This window comes from Moschus berezovskii, chromosome 9 (assembly GCF_049115385.1).
Source record: "Moschus berezovskii isolate FMDL1 chromosome 9, NW_MosBer_1.0, whole genome shotgun sequence".
NCBI classification, from domain to species: domain Eukaryota; kingdom Metazoa; phylum Chordata; class Mammalia; order Artiodactyla; family Moschidae; genus Moschus; species Moschus berezovskii.
The window spans coordinates 49,759,072-49,777,347 of record NC_142468.1 but is presented as its reverse complement, the minus strand read 5'-3'; the positions used below and the strand labels follow the sequence as shown (position 1 = coordinate 49,777,347).

At 38.9% G+C, this 18,276-nt stretch overlaps 1 protein-coding gene across 12 annotated transcripts in view; it reads left to right on the top strand.

Annotated features, from left to right (window-relative positions):
* RFX7 (regulatory factor X7) overlaps positions 1-18,276 on the top strand; it is a 178,173-nt gene that overhangs the window by 152,699 nt on the left and 7,198 nt on the right. For 10 of the 12 annotated variants that reach the window (XM_055436273.2, XM_088839637.1, XM_055436272.2 and 7 more), the window contains one exon: positions 430-6,202. In XM_055436273.2, the coding sequence (XP_055292248.1) occupies positions 430-3,708 (3,279 nt within the window). In that variant the 3' untranslated portion in view covers positions 3,709-6,202. Of the gene's footprint in view, positions 1-429; positions 6,203-7,781; positions 7,876-18,276 lie in introns of those variants that run through there. The other 2 variants (XR_016038207.1, XR_016038208.1) reach the window with 2 other exon arrangements.

The window sequence follows — 18,276 nt, the reverse complement described above, 5'->3', positions numbered from 1 at the left end:
TGTTAGTAATGTCCAAGGTCAGTCCACATATAAGACAGTCTCCCCTGTGAGTGAGTCATCTTGGCACAAATTCCAGTTAGTTACCTCTATATTAAATAGTTGTGATAGTTCTTCAGATTTTATCTCTGCTCCCTATAACCTCCTTAAAAAAAAATCATTGTTTTAGCAATGTGAAGTTTTTTACTGACATCTTAATATTCTTCTTACATATCATTGTTTTCGGTAACTATATTACACTGTGTTGCATGTATTATAGTGTTTATTTATCTGATCTAAAAGAATTCTTGTCTAACATAGGAACTTTTTTTTTTCTTGTTTTCTTTTTAGCGTTACATGTATAAAATGCCTTGATACTAATGAATTATATGAATTGCTTTTTATACTCTGGACTTGATAAATCTGGTATTTTTGTTTTCCTCCTTTTAACAGGTCCAACGGACCAGGCAATTGGTAACTTCACCAAGTCCAATGAGTTCTTCTGATGGCAAAGTTCTTCCCCTCAATGTACAGGTGGTCACTCAGCACATGCAGTCTGTGAAACAGACACCAAAGACACCTCAGAATGTCCCGGCCAGTCCCGGCGGGGATCGTTCTGCCCGGCACCGGTACCCTCAGATCTTACCCAAGCCAGCCAGCACCAGTGCACTCACCATCCGCTCTCCGACTACTGTCCTCTTCACCAGTAGTCCCATCAAAACCGCCGTTGTGCCCACCTCACACATGAGTTCTCTAAATGTGGTGAAAATGACAGCGATATCCCTCACACCCAGCAGCAGCAGTGCCCCTCTGAAACATTCTGCCTCAGCAAACAGTGCTACAGGAACAACAGAAGAAGCGCGGACCATCCCACAGATCAAGAATGGTTCTGTTGTTTCACTTCAGTCTCCCGGATCCAAGACCAGCAGCACTGGGGGACCCTCTACCGTGGAAGTAAAAATGGAGCCTGAGACGTCATCAGATGAGCCTCCGATACAGTGCCAAGAGAACTCTGACGGGACCGACATGCCCAAAACAACACCTGGTGCCCTCTCGGGACAGAAAAGTAATACAGATGGAGTAGTACAAAAACCTTCCAATGAAGGTGTCGTTGAAATAAAAGCAACTAAGGTCTGTGACCAGAGGACCAAATGTAAAAATCGCTGTAATGAAATTCCGCCAGGCACTTCAACAGGCAATAATCAGAGCACTGTCACTCTCTCAGTTGCCACTCAGAACTTCACTTTCACCAGCACCAGCTCACCATCTAATGGTGACTCAATAAATAAAGACCCTAAATTGTGCACTAAAAGTCTAAGAAAGCGGCTCTCTTCTGCACTGCAAGAGTCCCAGGTGCCTCCTATAAAGAAACCAATTGTGGAACAGCTGTCTGCAGTTATCCCAGAAGGTCAGAAACCAGGCAGTGTTAAGAAGGACCAAAAGGTTCCACATTCAGGGAAAATAGAGAGCTCAGCAGCAGGTGCTCAGATTTCCAGCAAGGTCTCAACACATGTCAACTCACACATAGTGGCAAGTCAGCCCTTGGATTCATCTGCTCTTGTTACCAGCGATTCAGCTTTAGAACAGCAAACCACACCATCATCATCTCCAGATATCAAAGTAAAGCTGGAAGGCAGTGTCTTTCTCTTGGACAATGATTCAAAATCAGATGGCAGCTTTAATCCAAACGAATGGCAACAGGTCACTAAGGATTCTGAGTTTATATCTGCCGGTTGTGAACAGCAGCAAGATATCAGTGTTATGACAATTCCCGAGCACTCTGATATCAATGACTTAGAGAAGTCTGTTTGGGAATTAGAAGGAATGCCACAGGACACATATTCCCAGCAGCTGCATGGCCAGATCCAAGAATCTTCTTTGAATCAAATACAAGCACAGTCTTCAGATCAGTTACCTCTACAGTCCGAACTGAAGGAGTTTGAGCCTTCTGTTTCCCAAACAAATGAAAGCTACTTTCCTTTTGACGATGAGCTTACACAGGATAGTATTGTAGAAGAGCTAGTGCTCATGGAGCAGCAGATGTCAATGAACAACTCTCATTCTTACAGTAACTGTTTGGGAATGACCCTGCAGAGTCAGTCTGTGACTCCAGGAGCTCCAATGTCATCTCACGCCTCCAGCACCCACTTCTATCATCCAATTCATAGCAATGGCACTCCAATCCACACACCCACACCCACACCCACACCCACTCCCACCCCAACCCCCACCCCAACCCCCACATCTGAAATGATTGCTGGGTCGCAGAGTCTGTCACGGGAGAGCCCTTGCTCTAGGCTGGCCCAGACGACACCTGTGGATAGTGCTTTGGGAAGCAGCCGACATACACCCATCGGTACACCACACTCTAACTGCAGCAGTAGTGTCCCTCCCAGCCCCGTGGAATGCAGGAATCCTTTTGCATTTACCCCAATAAGCTCCAGTATGGCGTATCATGATGCCAGCATTGTCTCAAGTAGTCCTGTGAAACCAATGCAAAGACCCATGGCCACACACCCTGACAAAACCAAGCTTGAATGGATGAATAATGGGTATAGTGGGGTTGGTAATTCATCTGTTTCTGGCCATGGCATTCTCCCAAGCTATCAGGAACTAGTGGAAGACCGTTTTAGGAAACCTCATGCTTTCGCTGTGCCTGGGCAGTCTTACCAGTCTCAATCCAGACATCATGACAGTCATTTTGGTCGTTTGACTCCTGTCTCTCCTGTGCAGCATCAAGGTGCCACTGTAAATAACACCAGTAAACAGGAGGGTTTTGCTGTCCCTGCCCCTCTTGATAATAAAGGAACTAATTCATCTGCCAGCAGCAACTTCAGGTGCCGGAGTGTGAGCCCTGCTGTTCATCGCCAGCGTAATCTTAGTGGAAGCACCCTCTACCCAGTATCTAATATCCCCCGATCCAATGTGACCCCCTTTGGAAGTCCAGTAACCCCTGAAGTTCATGTTTTCACAAATGTACACACAGATGCATGTGCCAACAACATAGCTCAAAGAAGTCAATCAGTTCCATTGACAGTCATGATGCAAACAGCATTCCCAAACGCTCTTCAAAAGCAAACAAACAGTAAGAAAATAACCAATGTTTTGTTGAGTAAACTTGATTCTGACAATGATGATGCTGTGAGAGGTTTGGGCATGAACAATCTGCCCTCCAATTACACCGCCCGGATGAATCTCACTCAGATTTTGGAAACGTCCACTGTCTTTCCGAGTGCCAATCCGCAGAATATGATCGATTCCAGCACTTCTATTTATGAATTCCAAGCACCATCTTACCTCACCAAAAGTAATAGCACCGATCAGATCAGTTTTTCTCCTGGGGATAATCAAGCACAATCAGAAATTGGAGAGCAACAGTTAGATTTCAGCAGCACTGTTAAAGACCTGTTGAGTGGAGACAGCTTGCAGACCAGCCAGCAGCTAGTAGGTCAGGTAGCATCTGACCTCACTAATCCTGTGTCTGACTTCTCTAGCGACATCAGGTTGTCTTCTGAGCTCTCAGGCAGCATCAATGATTTGAACACTCTTGACCCAAATCTACTGTTTGATCCAGGTCGTCAGCAGGGACAAGATGATGAACCTACACTGGAAGAACTAAAGAATGACCCCTTATTTCAACAAATTTGCAGTGACTCCATGAGCTCTATGACTTCATCAGGTTTTGAATGGATAGAAAACAAGGACCATCCTACTGTTGAAATGTTGGGTTAAATTGTGTTTTATAATATGTAGCACACTGTAACTAAAGACATATGTATTGTATTTGTCTTAATGGAAGTGCCTCCCGCAGCAGAAACACTTACTATTAATTGTGACATTTTAAAAAGAGTTTGCTGCCGAAGTGGTTTCTTCTTCAGTAGGAAATGGTTAGACTCGCCTCAGTTCTTACCAAGTTTCTGAAAAGAGTAGGCTGTAGAAAAACAAATATTAGGTTTTAAATTTTGTAATGTTCCCCCATTTAATCACATTGTTTGCTAGTAAACAAAAGAATAACCAGCTTTTACAAGAGCAGTTTAGATCTTTATTTTGTATAAGTTCATTTTATTTCATCAGTTGATCTGCACAGATTTTAGAGGAAACCATTGATTTTAGGTATAGGATATTTTGTTGTTGTTGGCATTATCTTTTTAAGTATGAAATCATAGCTAAGGTGAACTGTAGACAAGAAGGTCTTCCTTGAAACAGGGATAATATTCAGGTTATTATAAGTATTTAGGCTTGAAGCATAGAGCTACTGTAGAATGAAAAAATAAAATCTCTGTAGGACTTTCTGGGACTTCAGTACCATTTGCACCTGCAACGAAGGGCTTAAATAGGAGGAAATAATGGAAAATTAAATATTAATATAAGGAAAGCAAAAGCTGCACTAAAATTATTAAAAGGAAAAACTAGTAGCCATTTTTATTTGTGACCTTGCATTAGTCTTCTTTTAAAATGTTAGTTTTAATATGGAGCTACCGCAGAGATACACACGCATGCAGGCGCGTGCACACATACACACACATGCATATGTAAACAAAGCAAGTAAGTAATGCAAAATGTTGTAATTTAATAGAGTAAATGCAAACATGTTAGAAGATTATCTTATGTTTTATTATCTGGTTAGTGAGATAGGGAATTTTTGAAGGAAACTAAAAAGGGTTTTCTTAGTTTCATCACAGTATGTCTGTATGCACATATTAAATTCTATTTAAGATTTATTTTGAAGGTTTTTATTTATAGTATTCTTAAGTCCTCAATTTAGTGACTGACTCCTTCACTCCTCCTGAACACAGAACTGCAGTTTGATCACGGGATCCCTTTGAAACACAAGCAAGCAGGAGAGAGATAACACAAAAAACTGAAAAGACAACATTTCACCACCCAAGGTCCGAAGTCACAAATCTTTATCTCTGATAAAACAAAGGGGATATTTAATAGTACTTGAAGAAGAGGAGCATTTTATAACATACTTAATTTATTTATTGTGATAACCACAATTGCAAAAAGAAGCACTCAGGATTTGTTTTAGAATGTTTCTCTCGTATAGCTCCCATTTTGTTTTGTGAATAATTATTTATGAATTTCATGCTGACACAAGTCTTCTCACTAGTTGACAGCTCCATTTAAGTGAGTTTCAAGATTAATTTCAAATAGACTTAAAAATTTGCCATTAAATTTTTAAAGTTGTCCTTAAACCATTGCTCTGCTACCTTGAACCTAACTAAGCTTTCCTTTACCTTAATTAGTAAGAAGCCAATCAGAAGACTACAATCAATGAATATTTAACAAATGTGATGAAGAGTTTAATTTAATAAGGTTTCATTGTTCAATAAATTTGCAAGGTAGGATATTAACATTTTGATAAATAAATGGTGCTAGGGTTGGCTCAGAGGTTTATATATTGATATGTCCTAGTTACTGACATTTGTGTGTTTGCTGTTATCTTGATTTAATGATCTGTTAGATATTTTTTCTTGATGCTAGTTATTTCTTCACTGTACATTGAGACACAGCACTACTGCACACCAAAGTATGCAATACCCAAAGGAAACTGTGTGATTTCTTTTAACAAATGATGGGAGCCTTTCTATATGAGATACTCTGAAAAGGAGATTTTGAGGCCATTCTAATCCCTTGTTTACATTATTAGCTTCCTACTAATATAAAAAATAATGGAATCTTTTTTGATAAAAATATAAAGACTGGAGGATTTTTAACCCCCTGTACAGTATTGCAGCAAACACTTTAAATTTGGTTGAATTCGTCCAGCAAACTTTCTGGGGTTCATATATTGCACTAAATTTGTTGAACCTGTGGTAGGCACATCTCTTAGGATAAATGCAACCAATACAGTCCACAGATTAAACTTTTTAAATGTGTTTCATTATGAAAAGACAAAATGTCATCAAAGTGACAGATAAAATTGTCTTATGTAGCAATGTGCATTAATCTCAATGAGATATTTCTATTTCTTATTCTCTTACATGAGAATATTACAGCAGGAAGAATTAAGTTTAGTTTGCTTCACCATGTTAATACATGATCACAAAATGTGCATGAGTGTTATTGACTTATCTTGTACAGTACTAGGTATTCCTGTAACCACTTTTTTTTTTCTTGACTATATTGATACTGGTTCAGTGTTAACCAGACAAACATAGTTATTCACAAGTTATTTACTTTTTTATGTTTACTAATTCTGCTTAGTTATTGTTGAATATGTTCTTTTCTCAGATTATTTTCATTTTTTTGATGTTTTAAACATTTTGCATACTGTTTATCATGATAAGACTTCATGAAGTAAATAATTTTGCATATAATTGCAATAAGCACTGACTTTTGAACTGAAAAGAAGGAAAGTGTTTTTTTGTGCAGTGCATCAGAGGTTCATATAAGAGTCTTGTACTATAATGTGCTTTACTACACCATAAATGACAAAAACAAGCCCTGTTTCATGTTTTCATTTAGTGCAAAAAGTCAAGATTTCCCCAGTGTTTTGTTGTCTGTTGTACCTGCTGAAACTACAGTAGTTGAATATTGCAGTAGCATTTCAGTTCTCTTTTTTTATTGAAAGTGCTCAAAAATTGTTTTTTAAATGTTTTCAAAAACAATTAAAAACATTTTATATTAAACTGACTGGATTTTAAAGTGTTTTATGAAATCTATTTATGTAGAGCGCGTGTTATTTTGTAAACAGACCTGAAGCACTTCTTCCTTTGATCTCCTGAAAGTTGAGGAAATGGGGGAAACAGTCAGCATAATGAGGAGCAGTGCGGCTAATCTAGTCTCTGTCATTAATCCAGAAGGCTATATGGATCTTACATGACAGAGTTTTGTGTTGTAACAACAACAAAAAATCTTTCCTTTTGTTCATTGACATAAAATGTTTGCTTTAAAATGTTAGTCTGTGGTGTACCTAGATATGGGTATTTGGGGATCTTTGAATTGAAAAATAATAGAAAATTGAGAAAATTTTAAAGCACATCTATGTCCAAAAGCATTATAGGCATTTTGGTGAACCAGAAATACAAAGTGATAAGTGCACTGAACTTGTAAGCCAGAACTTGAGCTCTGGGTCTGGAAGCAAGAAAGACCACCCAGAAATTTCAAATCTTAAAGAGTAAGAAGCCACGGTCTGACTTGAAGTTTCAAAAGTTTGAAGGTTTCAAAAGTGAAATTAAGATGCAGCAACAACCGCAGCAACAACCAGTGCCTAGGACTGTAACTTGCCTTGTAGCCAGGTCTTGCCTGAGCCAGAGCCGCCTCCTTTGTGATACAGATCTGTGTAGGTCTTTAGTAGCCCCACTCTCACCACAGGACCAGAGCCCTGAGTGTGGATAGGTGATAGAAGCAATCATAAAAGGCAAGAAGAGCGTGGAGATTGGGAAGGGAGGAGGAAAAGAGCAGGAAGACTCCTAAGAGGAGCCTGCAAACCAAAATTCTAAAGTACTTGAAGAAAATGAAAAATCCTAAGGAAGATAGTCAGCAGTCACTCAAGGTAAAATAAACGTAATGTTCTCTCTGTTTAGTTAAGTATTTAGGATTCTCAGTAATAAAGGGGTGTGGTATAATTTTTATATGATCAAGAATAGGCAAACAAAACAGGAACCAGTGGATATAATAAATCAGTAAGGCATTCTGGAGGAAAAAGTGTTGTGTAGTAATTGAGGTGCTTTTGGCTACAAGTGAGAGAAAACCTAACAGTGGATTAAGCCGTAAAGACATTAGCTTAATAAGAATTTTGGTGATAGAAGGTGTTGAGGGTTCATTCAGTGACTTGTTTTTCTTCTGTGTTCCATCAGCTTCAACGTTGCTGTTCTATGTCTGTTGCCTCATGGTCACAAGATGGCTACCACAGCTCCAAATATTTTACCTTCATACATCCCAAACAAGGTGGTAAGGGCAGCTCTCAGCCTTTTATCAGAGAGAAAAAGAAAAAATATTTCCCAGGCTCTCCCATTACTCCCTCCCACTCTATCCCCAACTTAGTCTTATTAGAAAAAACGAGGTCAGAGACCTACCCTAAAACTAACTAGCTAAGATTCTTGATTCATTTTCTATAGCTATGGGAGGGGCCCATTTTCAGGAGCATGTGATCATCCACCTAAAATAAGTCCCATAACCTAGAGAAGATACAAGGGACTTAAGATCTAGTGCCCATTCTTGACAGAAGCTCACAGTCTTGTGAAGAACTGTGTGTTCTGTGAGAAGTACCAAATAGAAGTATATGTGACATGCTATCTGGAAGGAAAACGGGGAAAATTCACACTCTGAGGATCCAAGAACTGGGCAAAAGAAGGTCCTTCCTGTTAACTAGGGCAAAGTGTTAACCTGTGGTTTGCCTTTTTGCCTCTAGAGGAAAATCAGGTATTACTGAATATCATACATGCAAATTGCCTCAGTACCTGCTACTGTCATAGAAGACCAAATTTTTGATTTTTGTTAAGACTGTAGAGATTTATTTTGACGTACATTGCTATAAATGAATTTTGAACAATTAGAATTACAGATTTTGTGGATAGGATAATTTATCAATAGTATATAATCTGAAATTTTAAAAAAATGTATATGACCAGCCCTGGAGCTCTAATCTGCTCATAAGTTTAGAAAGGGAAAAACAAAAAGACTATAATTTTCTAGATTTTATGTCTAAGGAGTACTTGATTGGGGAGAGAAAGGAAAATAATTTTGTAAATGAAATACATCATGAGAATGGTATTACTACCATATGTAGAATATTTTAGGAGAAGGCACTGGCAACCCACTCCCAGTACTCTTGCCTGGAGAATCCCATGCCCGGAGGCTGCAGTCCATGGGGTCGCTAAGAGTCGGACACAACTGAGCAGCTTCACTTTCACTTTTCAGTTTCATGCATTGGAGAAGAAAATGGCAACCCACTCCAGTGTTCTTGCCTGGAGAATCCCAGGGATGGGGGAGCCTGGTGACTGCCATCTATGGGATCACACAGAGTTGGACACGACCGAAGCGACTTAGCAGCTTAGCATAGAATATTTTCTTGCACTAAACCCTGTGCTAAATACTGCATGTATATTTTGGTTTTCTCACTGTAACAATTCTGAAAGAATATTGATTTTCAAGTGAGAAAATTTTAGCTCAGAGATCAACTGGTAGGAGTAATAGCTAATAATAGGAAAAGCTGTAATTATGGTTCCAAAGCCTAGTTCTTAACTATGACACTGAATCTAAAGATACTTTTTCAAATTACCTGCTGTAGTAGTTTGATTTGCTGGCTTCTTTGAAACGTTCTTTCTGGCTTAAAATTAAGGTTGATTTTTGTGGAAATTTTCTTTCTATGTAACTTATTCTTATATTTCTTATACTTCCTTTGCATTTTTGTTTTGGGATTTTGCTTTATTTTGTGACTTTCCTCTAAGAAACGAGTTCCTTTCCCTTCTCACTATCCTTGGAAATATATGCCCTCATGTTTTGGAAATCAAGGGAGAAGTAAGATTTAAATAGAAAATTTTATTTTGCACATAGCCTTTCAGGCATGTCTTACCAGGTGTACCTAATCATATCTACTTTAAAATAACTTTTTAAATGTCACCAGGAAATAAAAACAAGACAAAAAATGTTTTGTTGAACAAATGATAAATTGCCTAAAATATGTCAGTGTCTGCCAGGAATTAGAGAAAATGTCTGCCATTTTGAAATTTTATAGTATGATGAGGAAGAGATGCACAATGAACAGGACTGCAGGATGCAGTCACTGTAGCAGAGACTGCTATTTGCCACTAGCACATTCTCCTAGCCATCTGCACAAAAGACATTTACCAGCTTCCCTCATAGCTAAGTGGAGCCACTTACCAAGTACTCAGCCAAAAAAATAACATCAAAAGGTTTACCTGTTTCTTTGAAGTGTTCCTGCCCTCCTTCCTCTCAGCTGGCTGGAGTGTAGATAGGATGACTCCAGTAGATAGAACTCCAGTAGCTCTGCAATAAAGCCACATGCGGAGAATGATGGAGCAACAAGATAGAGCCTGAGTCCCTGATGACTCAGGAAGCTGCTGTACTAATCCTGACTGTTGGCTCTGGGTGTGTTTTATGTGAGGGAGAAGTTTCTTTCTGATTTCAGTCTTTGAGTTTTCTGTCACACAATGTAAATGCAAATTCTAACCAACGGAGCCACTAGAGGATTTTAATGAGCAGCAGTGGGGAATGTTAGATTAGCGTGGAGATCACTACACCATCTTGGGTTCCCCTACAGACTGGGTTCCCCTTGCATCTCCTTTTCACTGGAAATGGTAATTCAGCAGAGACTCTTAGAATACCCTGGTTTAGCACAGATTTGAATATTGTTTCATAACTGTACAAAAAAGAATAGGTGGATTCTAAGCTGCTTAAACAACTAAAGAAAATTAATGGGTTGAACTGAAAGTCAGTATAGCTTTCTGGTTATTAGTGTTAGACCTAGGTTTAAGTCTCAGCTCTGCCAATTATAACCATAACCCTAGCAAGTTATATGACTACTAGTGATAATGCCCATCTGGAGAGCGTTTTCTAGTGGTGTGCCACGTGGTTCTGGCCTGTTTGCTGTTTTTGCCAACATCTTGAATGAAGACAAAAGTTTTACCCTGGCAAATACTATGGAACAGCTTGCTAAATGTCTGTTTCAACCTCTTCCTCTTATGCAGATCTAGAAAAGCCCAAAACATTTTCTAGGCTTCCTCACAGCTTGGGTTCTGGATATGAATTGCATTCCTTCTGTTAGAGGCAGACTTGCAAGATTTGGAGGATAAAAATGAAACAAGCAATCCTCCTACCCATTTTTGGTGGTTTTCTTGCAAACAAGCTTGTAGTAACAAAATCTTTTAACAGCAGTGTTCTAGAGTCCTTTCTTGAGATTCTTAGATATCTAGAATTCTTAGGTATCATGTTCCAGTGCCAAGTCACAAGTTCTGTGAACATCAAGATGCAGTCAAGTGGTGGCAATGATGGTAACAGTGTCAGTATCAGCAACTTCCTGGTCTGGCTTCCTGATCTCCAGTGATTCCAGGTATGAACTTGTTTCCCCAGTGGTCCACTCTAACATGTTGTTCTGAGAGTCATTTCTGGAGACACAATCTAAAGCTTGTTCTTTCATTTACATAGAAGCATCAAATTCCCTGCATTAAATAGTTTTCTGCTTAAAATACCTAGAATAAACATTTCCTACACTTAGCCTTGACTCATACACCTATAGGTTAGAAGTCATGAACGCTGAGATTGAGATCTGGTTCTGTCGTTCTTTCCCCTCTTTGCGCTTGATGAAGAATAATGAGCCTCATCCTGGTTACTTCCCAGAATCTTTTGTGAAGTTCATTGAGATATGACAGTGTCTTATAAACACTAAATATAAGCTATTAGGATTGTTATAAATGCCTACATAAAATAATAGATGTTTACCTGGGAGTGGGGAAAGTTCTTGTCCTTTTTAGCACTAAAATGCTATGTTTTACTTCAGCACACACACATCACATCTGTCAGAAAGTAAAGTAAGAATGTATATCCAAACCGCTGAAATTTGAATTAGGTTATGTGTTATAAGAAATAACCATTAATTTAAACCAAGTTATTGTCACTGGAGCATGTTTAATTGATACCTACTTTAAATCACAATACCTTAGATTTCACAAGTTTGAAAAACAGAGTTTAAATGTCCTACACACATTCACCCCTAGTCAATATAATCTCTTAATCTTTCATAATTTTACAGTACCCTCACAACAGTTCTGAAATGGCTTTCTCAAAAATTACTAGTGATTTCATAATTAGTAAATCCTGCAACATTGTTCTTTGGTTTCTATGATTTTAAAATTCTTATTCACTTCTTACCTAGAACCCCCAGCTGCCCATCTCTCTCAAGAATCAGCTTCCTCTGTCTATTGGTTAGGAATAGAAATCCTTCTACATTCTATCATTGACTTTTCTTGTCATTTCAAACCTTCCTACAGCTTTTCCAGATAGCTTCCAAACTTAAATTTTCAGATTTGACCTCTCCCCGACTTCCAGTCTTAAAATTCAACTCCCAAAATTGAAATTCACTCTCTTTCCCCAACCCTTTCCTCCTAGCATGTTAACAACATTACCATCATTGCAGTCACCCATTTGAAAGTTCATGTGCCCTTTCAAATTAGTTTCCAAGTTCTATACCTTTGAGGTTCCTATCTCCTTGTTCTTTCCTTTCCCTTCTGATCCTGCCATGGTACATGGATTCATTTCTCACTTGAAATACTTAATTATCTGTCACTTTTCTAATAATTTCTGTACTGTGTCACCTTTGAAATCCTTAACTAAGCCCTTGATATTCAGAAATCAGTATTCTTCATGTATATAAACAATAACCGCTAGAAGATATAATGCAAGAGAAAAACTTTTTTATGCTAGCAACATAAAAGGTAAAATATCCAGTCAAGAACCTAATGGGAAACATGCAAAATTTACACAGAGAAAATTTTGAAAATACTTTCACTGAAAGACGCAAGATAGACTACAGAAATGAAAAGAGAAAACCATGTTCTTAGATGGAGAAACTCAACATCATGAAGATAATTGATAAACTGAACACGATCCCAACAAAAGTGTCAATCTCCTTTTTCTAGAGCTAGATACTTTGAATATATACTTAAGAGTGTAAGTGATTATACCCCCCTAAAATCTTTAAAGAAGCAATGTTTGAGGGGTTGACCCTCAGTTCAGTTCAGTTCAGTCGCTCAGTCGTGTCCGACTCTCCGCGACCCCATGAATCACAGCACGCCAGGCCTCCCTGTCCATCACCAACTCCCGGAGTACACTCAAACTCATGTCCACAGATTCGGTGATGCCATCCAGCCATCTCATTCTCCGTCGTCCCCTTCTCCTCCCGCCCCCAACCTTTCCCAGCATCAGAGTCTTTTCCAGTGAGTCAACTCGTCGCATGAGGTGGCCAAAGTATTGCAGTTTCAGCTTTAGCATCAGTCCCTCCAATGAACATCCAGGATTGATCTCCTTTAGAATGGACTGGTTGGATCTCCTTGCAGTATAAGGGACTCTCAAGAGTCTTCTCCAACACCACAGTTCAAAAGCATCGATTCTTCGGCGATCAGCCTTCTTCACAGTCCAACTCTCACAACCATACATGACCACGGGAAAAACCATTGCCTTGACTAGACGGACCTTGGTTGGCTGATTGAATATATATATGGGTTTCCCAGCTAGTACAGTGGTAAAGAATTCACCTGCCAGTGCAGAAGCCGCAGGAAACAAGAAAATCACCTGGAGGAGGAAATGGTAAACCACTCCAGTATTCTGGCTGGGATAATCCTGTGGACAAAGGAGACTGATGGGCTACCGTCCATGGGATCACAAAGAGTTGGACACAACCAGATGCACATAGGAATTTCCTAAATCCCTGTAGTAAAGTCAAACAATAAATGGCAAAGTAGGAAGAGATATTTATAACCCATACCACATACAAAGGAGTAATGAGCCCAATATGGAAATAACTAAAAATGGGGGAAGAAGGAAAGCCAACAACCACATAGAAAAATGGACAAAAGATATGACTAGACAGCTCACAGAAGAAATGGTCCTTACGCTAAAAAAAAAATTCTCAAACTGATTCATACTCTAAGAAATACAAATTAAAACTATGCCAAATTACCCTTTCTACATTTGAGCCCATCCTCTTTCAGAAACATTGTGGGGGCACAGGCATTTAATATTGTTTCCTTGCACTTTTTTGTAAAAATTCTACTAGAGAATGAATTTCAAATGTCCAAAAGACTAGACATGTCAACCTAAGGCCTGGTGGTGAGCATTAAATACCTATTTATTTGTAAAAGAGAGTTTAAAAAGAAAGCATATACTATGTACTGCCTGTATACTCTGAAAATGTCAATAGAAAATGGAGAGAATGCATATAAACAATTTTTAAGCTGTTTCAGTAATACTGGTGGGGGTAGAATGGGTGATTTTGCTGAGACTTGTGAGTATAATACATGACCGTGAAAACTGTAATTGTGCGATATTCTATCATTCTTTGGTCTCTAAGAACTTGAATTCTCAGAAGAAAGGCTATACCAAGGTAAGATAGAAGATGTTAAGTCAAACAATGCAGTCCTGACTTTGTGTTGGAAATACCAGTGTGAACTCATGGAATATCTTGCCATATGAGAGCAAGGAAATTATCAAATGCTGCTGAGGTCATGTCAAAAGGATACAGAGCCAAATTAAAGAAGCTGCCACTGCCAGAGATGGAACAATTTCAGCTCAATAAGGATAGTAACTTCAGTGAATTGACACACTTAAAATGTTTAAATCCGAGAGTTTTAATGATCCTAAAAAACTAATTGGTCACCTTTTGAGGGTGACAGGCAAGCAACTTACTCTTTTTAAAGTTGGACAGAGGGAGAGAATCTTTATCCTCTATTTCCTGTGTGAGCTCTTTTGTTCAGTCGCTCAGTCATGTCTGACTCTGTGACCCCATGGACTGCAGCACGCCAGACTTCCCTGTCCTTCACCATCTCCTGAAGCTTGCTCAAACTCATGTCCATTGAGTCAGTGATGCCATTCAACCATCTCGTCCTCTGTCATCCCCTTCTCCTCCTGCCTTGAATCTTTCCCATCATCAGGGTCTTTTCCATTGAGTCGACTCTGCTTCATGAAGCCAAAGTATTGGAGCTTCAGCTTTAGCATCAGTCCTTCCAATGAATATTCAGGATTGATTTCCTTTAGGATCGACTGGTTTGATATCCTTGCAGTCCAAGGGACTCTCGAGAGCCTGGATAATTTAATAATGAGAGGGAGCTACTCTATACAGAAATATTCTAGATAATAAATGAAAGAGCAATAAAATTGGAATATCATTTTGCAATCCCTAATGAATGAATCTCGACAGTGGGCTTTGACAGCTACTAGTATCACAAAGAGAGAAATTAACATCAAGAGGAGAAGGGGGTGGCAGAGGATGAGATGGTTGGATGGCATCACTGATTCAATGGACATCAGTTTAAGCAAACTCTAGGAGATAGTTAAGGACAGGGAAGCCTGGCATGCTGGAGTCCATGGGATCACAAGGAGTTGGACACCACTGAGTGACTGAATAATAAGGTGTGCCCAAATACCGAACACTATCCAGGGGAAGGCAATGGCAACCACTCCAGTACTCTTGCCTGGGAAGTCCCATGGATGGAGGAGCCTGGTAGGCTGCAGTCCTTGGGGTCGCTAAGAGTCAGACACCACTAAGCGGCTTCACTTTCCCTTTTCACTTTCATGCATTGGAGAATTAAATGGCAACCCACTCCAGTGTTCTTGCCTGGAGAATCCCAGGGACGAGGGAGCCTGGTGGGCTGCCATCTATGGGGTCACACAGAGTCGGATACAACTGAAGCAATTTAGCAGCAGCAACAGCAGCATCTGCAATTAAGTAGCCTTGCCTCCAAAAATTAAACAAATCTAATTCTCAGTAATTAATCTATTTTTCTCTAAGTCTCTGTACCCAATTACCAATATACAGGAAATACATAGATCATGAAACACTGCATCATGGGAATATAATCATTGAAATCCAGAGTCTGGGACACTCTACAGATGAAACAGTTGAGTTTCTTTAACAAATAACTTTAAAGGAAAAAAAAAATGGATTAAAAGAGACTATAGATTAAAAGATTTTTTTAAGTCATACTAAAGTTCAGAGTAAATTTAAAAAATAGAAGAAAGTTATCTATAGTGTTTAGGGATACACACTTGGGTGATAAAAATAAAAGCAAGGAAATGATTATCATAAAAATGAGAATAAGTGAAAATATAAGTGGATGACTTCTGGGTAGCTGCCAAAGTTTTATTTCCTCACATAGGTAATGGTTACAAATTACTGCTTATAATAATTTATGAAGGTAGTATTTATTTTATGTGGCTTTCTGTATCTATTTTGTACTTTTTAAAGTTATTTTTTAAATACTAGGTTGAAAATTGACAGTTATAAGGAAATTTGCCTTTCCTATGTCAGCTGTATTTGTGATAACCAAATTGCCCAGGGACACAAGGAAATTTTTACCTTAATAAAAAATTTCAAATTGTAAATGTGGAAGGAGTGATAAAATGAAACTCACCACTTTGCAACCCCTAATGAAACAGGAGATTCAGGCATAGATCATCAGTGGATGAAACCAGTATGTAGTAGATGAATAGGAGATTTTATAGTGGAAGAATCAGCCTGTAACCATCTGAACACACCAATCAGTCTTTGCATTGCTATTAATAAGTGTGGGCAAGTAAGACATTGGGGTATTTCTGTTCATAAATACAGGAGATGGAGGAGAAGGCAATGGCACCCCACTCCAGTACTCTTGCCTGGAAAATCCCATGGACAGAGGAGCCTGGTGGGCTGCAGTCCATGGGGTCGCTAAGAGTCGGACACGACTGGGCAACTTTACTTTCACTTTTCACTTTCATGCATTGGAGAAGGAAATGGCAACCCACTCCTGTGTTCTTGCCTGGAGCATCCCAGGGACGGGGGAGCCTGGTGGGCTGCCATCTATGGGGTTGCACAGAGTCGGTCACGACTGAAGCGACTTAGCAGTAGCAGCAGCAGAGGACACCCCAGGAAAGCAACCAGACCAATACAGAATCAGGAGGATTCTCAGGAATGACTTGCATGATTTCCTCAACAAGACAACAGCATAAAGAAAAAAGGTGGGGTGAAGAGGGCTACTGTAGATTAAATAATATTAAAAGCTATTAAAGCCACATTCTATCTGTGGACCTTGTTTAGAACATGATTTAAACAGGTCAGCTTACAAAGAAATGTTTTAGATAATCAGATTTTATTTTATTTTTAACTTTTTTATATTGGAGTACATTGATTAACTGCATTAGTATCAGGTACACAGCAAAGTGATTCAATTATACATGTATCTGTTCTTTTTCAAATTCTTTTCCCATTTTAGGTTATTCAGAATATGGGGCAGAGTTCCCTGCCTGTACTGTACAGTAGGTCTTTGTTGGTTATCTATTTTAAATATAGCAGTGGAGATTTTAGTAAGGATTGGGGATTAGTCAACCCCAAGAATCATCAGGTGTGATAATAGCATTTTGTTTGTAAGAAAATGCTCATACTTTTTAGAGATGCATGCTAAAATCTGTAGAAGTAAAAACGCAGGATATCCAGGATTTACTTTTAAATACTTTGGCAAAAGACAGAGAGGAGGATAGAGGAAGAATAAAATCTTAACACAGGCACACCTTGGAAATATTGTAGGTTTAGTTTCAGACCACCACAATCTAGTGAATATTGCAATAAAGAGAATATTGTGAATTTTTTGGTTTTCCAGTACATATAAAAGTTATGTTTACACTATGCTTGTAGTCTATTAAGTGTGCCAAAAATATTATACCTACCTTAATTTAGAAATAATGCTTTTGGGAAAATGGCACTGATAGGCTTGTTTAACTCTGGTTTGCCACAAACCTACAATTGGTGGAAAAAAACATACATTATCTTCAAAGTGCTATAAAGCAAAGTACAATAAAACAAAGTTTGCCTATAATTGTTCAGTCTGGGTATGAAGTTTATAGAGATTCATCATTTTGTTTGGTTTTTTTAACTTCTGTATATGTTTGAACATTTTTCCACTTAAATTTTTTTTCATGATTCTCTCTTGTATTAAATAGGAACTTTAAAATATAGAACTCAAAGCCCAAGCTCTTTCAGATGGCATTCATGGCATTGCACAATCAGCTCCTTCAAATCTCATGAGCTTTAAAGAGGTCTGACGTAGATTCCCAAGGGAAAATTAGGGTGTTGTCTCCAGAAGAAGGAGACTCAAAGCAGGCAAAACAGAGAACACATGCCCAACGCTGTTCCCACAACTTTTTGAACTTAATCTTCCAAAATGCATGTAGCCAAACAGAACCATGTGCTGTTACCTGAGCTGAGCGTACTCATTTACTCCTTAGTCTTGCTCAGGCTGACCTCTGTATTTTTTTTTAACTGAGTCATACTTTCCTTCAAAATCCTTCACTACTGCCATCATAGGGGAAACCATTGCACACATGCCTTTAAAATAAAAAGACTCTGGCACTGGATTCACCCTCTTTGACAGTATTCTACCTTGTGTGGGCAAATGTGTGTTTCCACTTGTGCGTGTGTACTCATTCATGTCCGACTCTTTGCAACCCCATGGACAATAGCCCCCCAGGCTCCTCTGTCCATGGAATTTTCCATCAAGAATACTGGAGTGGGTTGCCATTTCCTCCCCTAGGTGATCTTCCTGACCCAGGGATCAAGCCCATATCTGCATCTCTTGCATGGGCAGG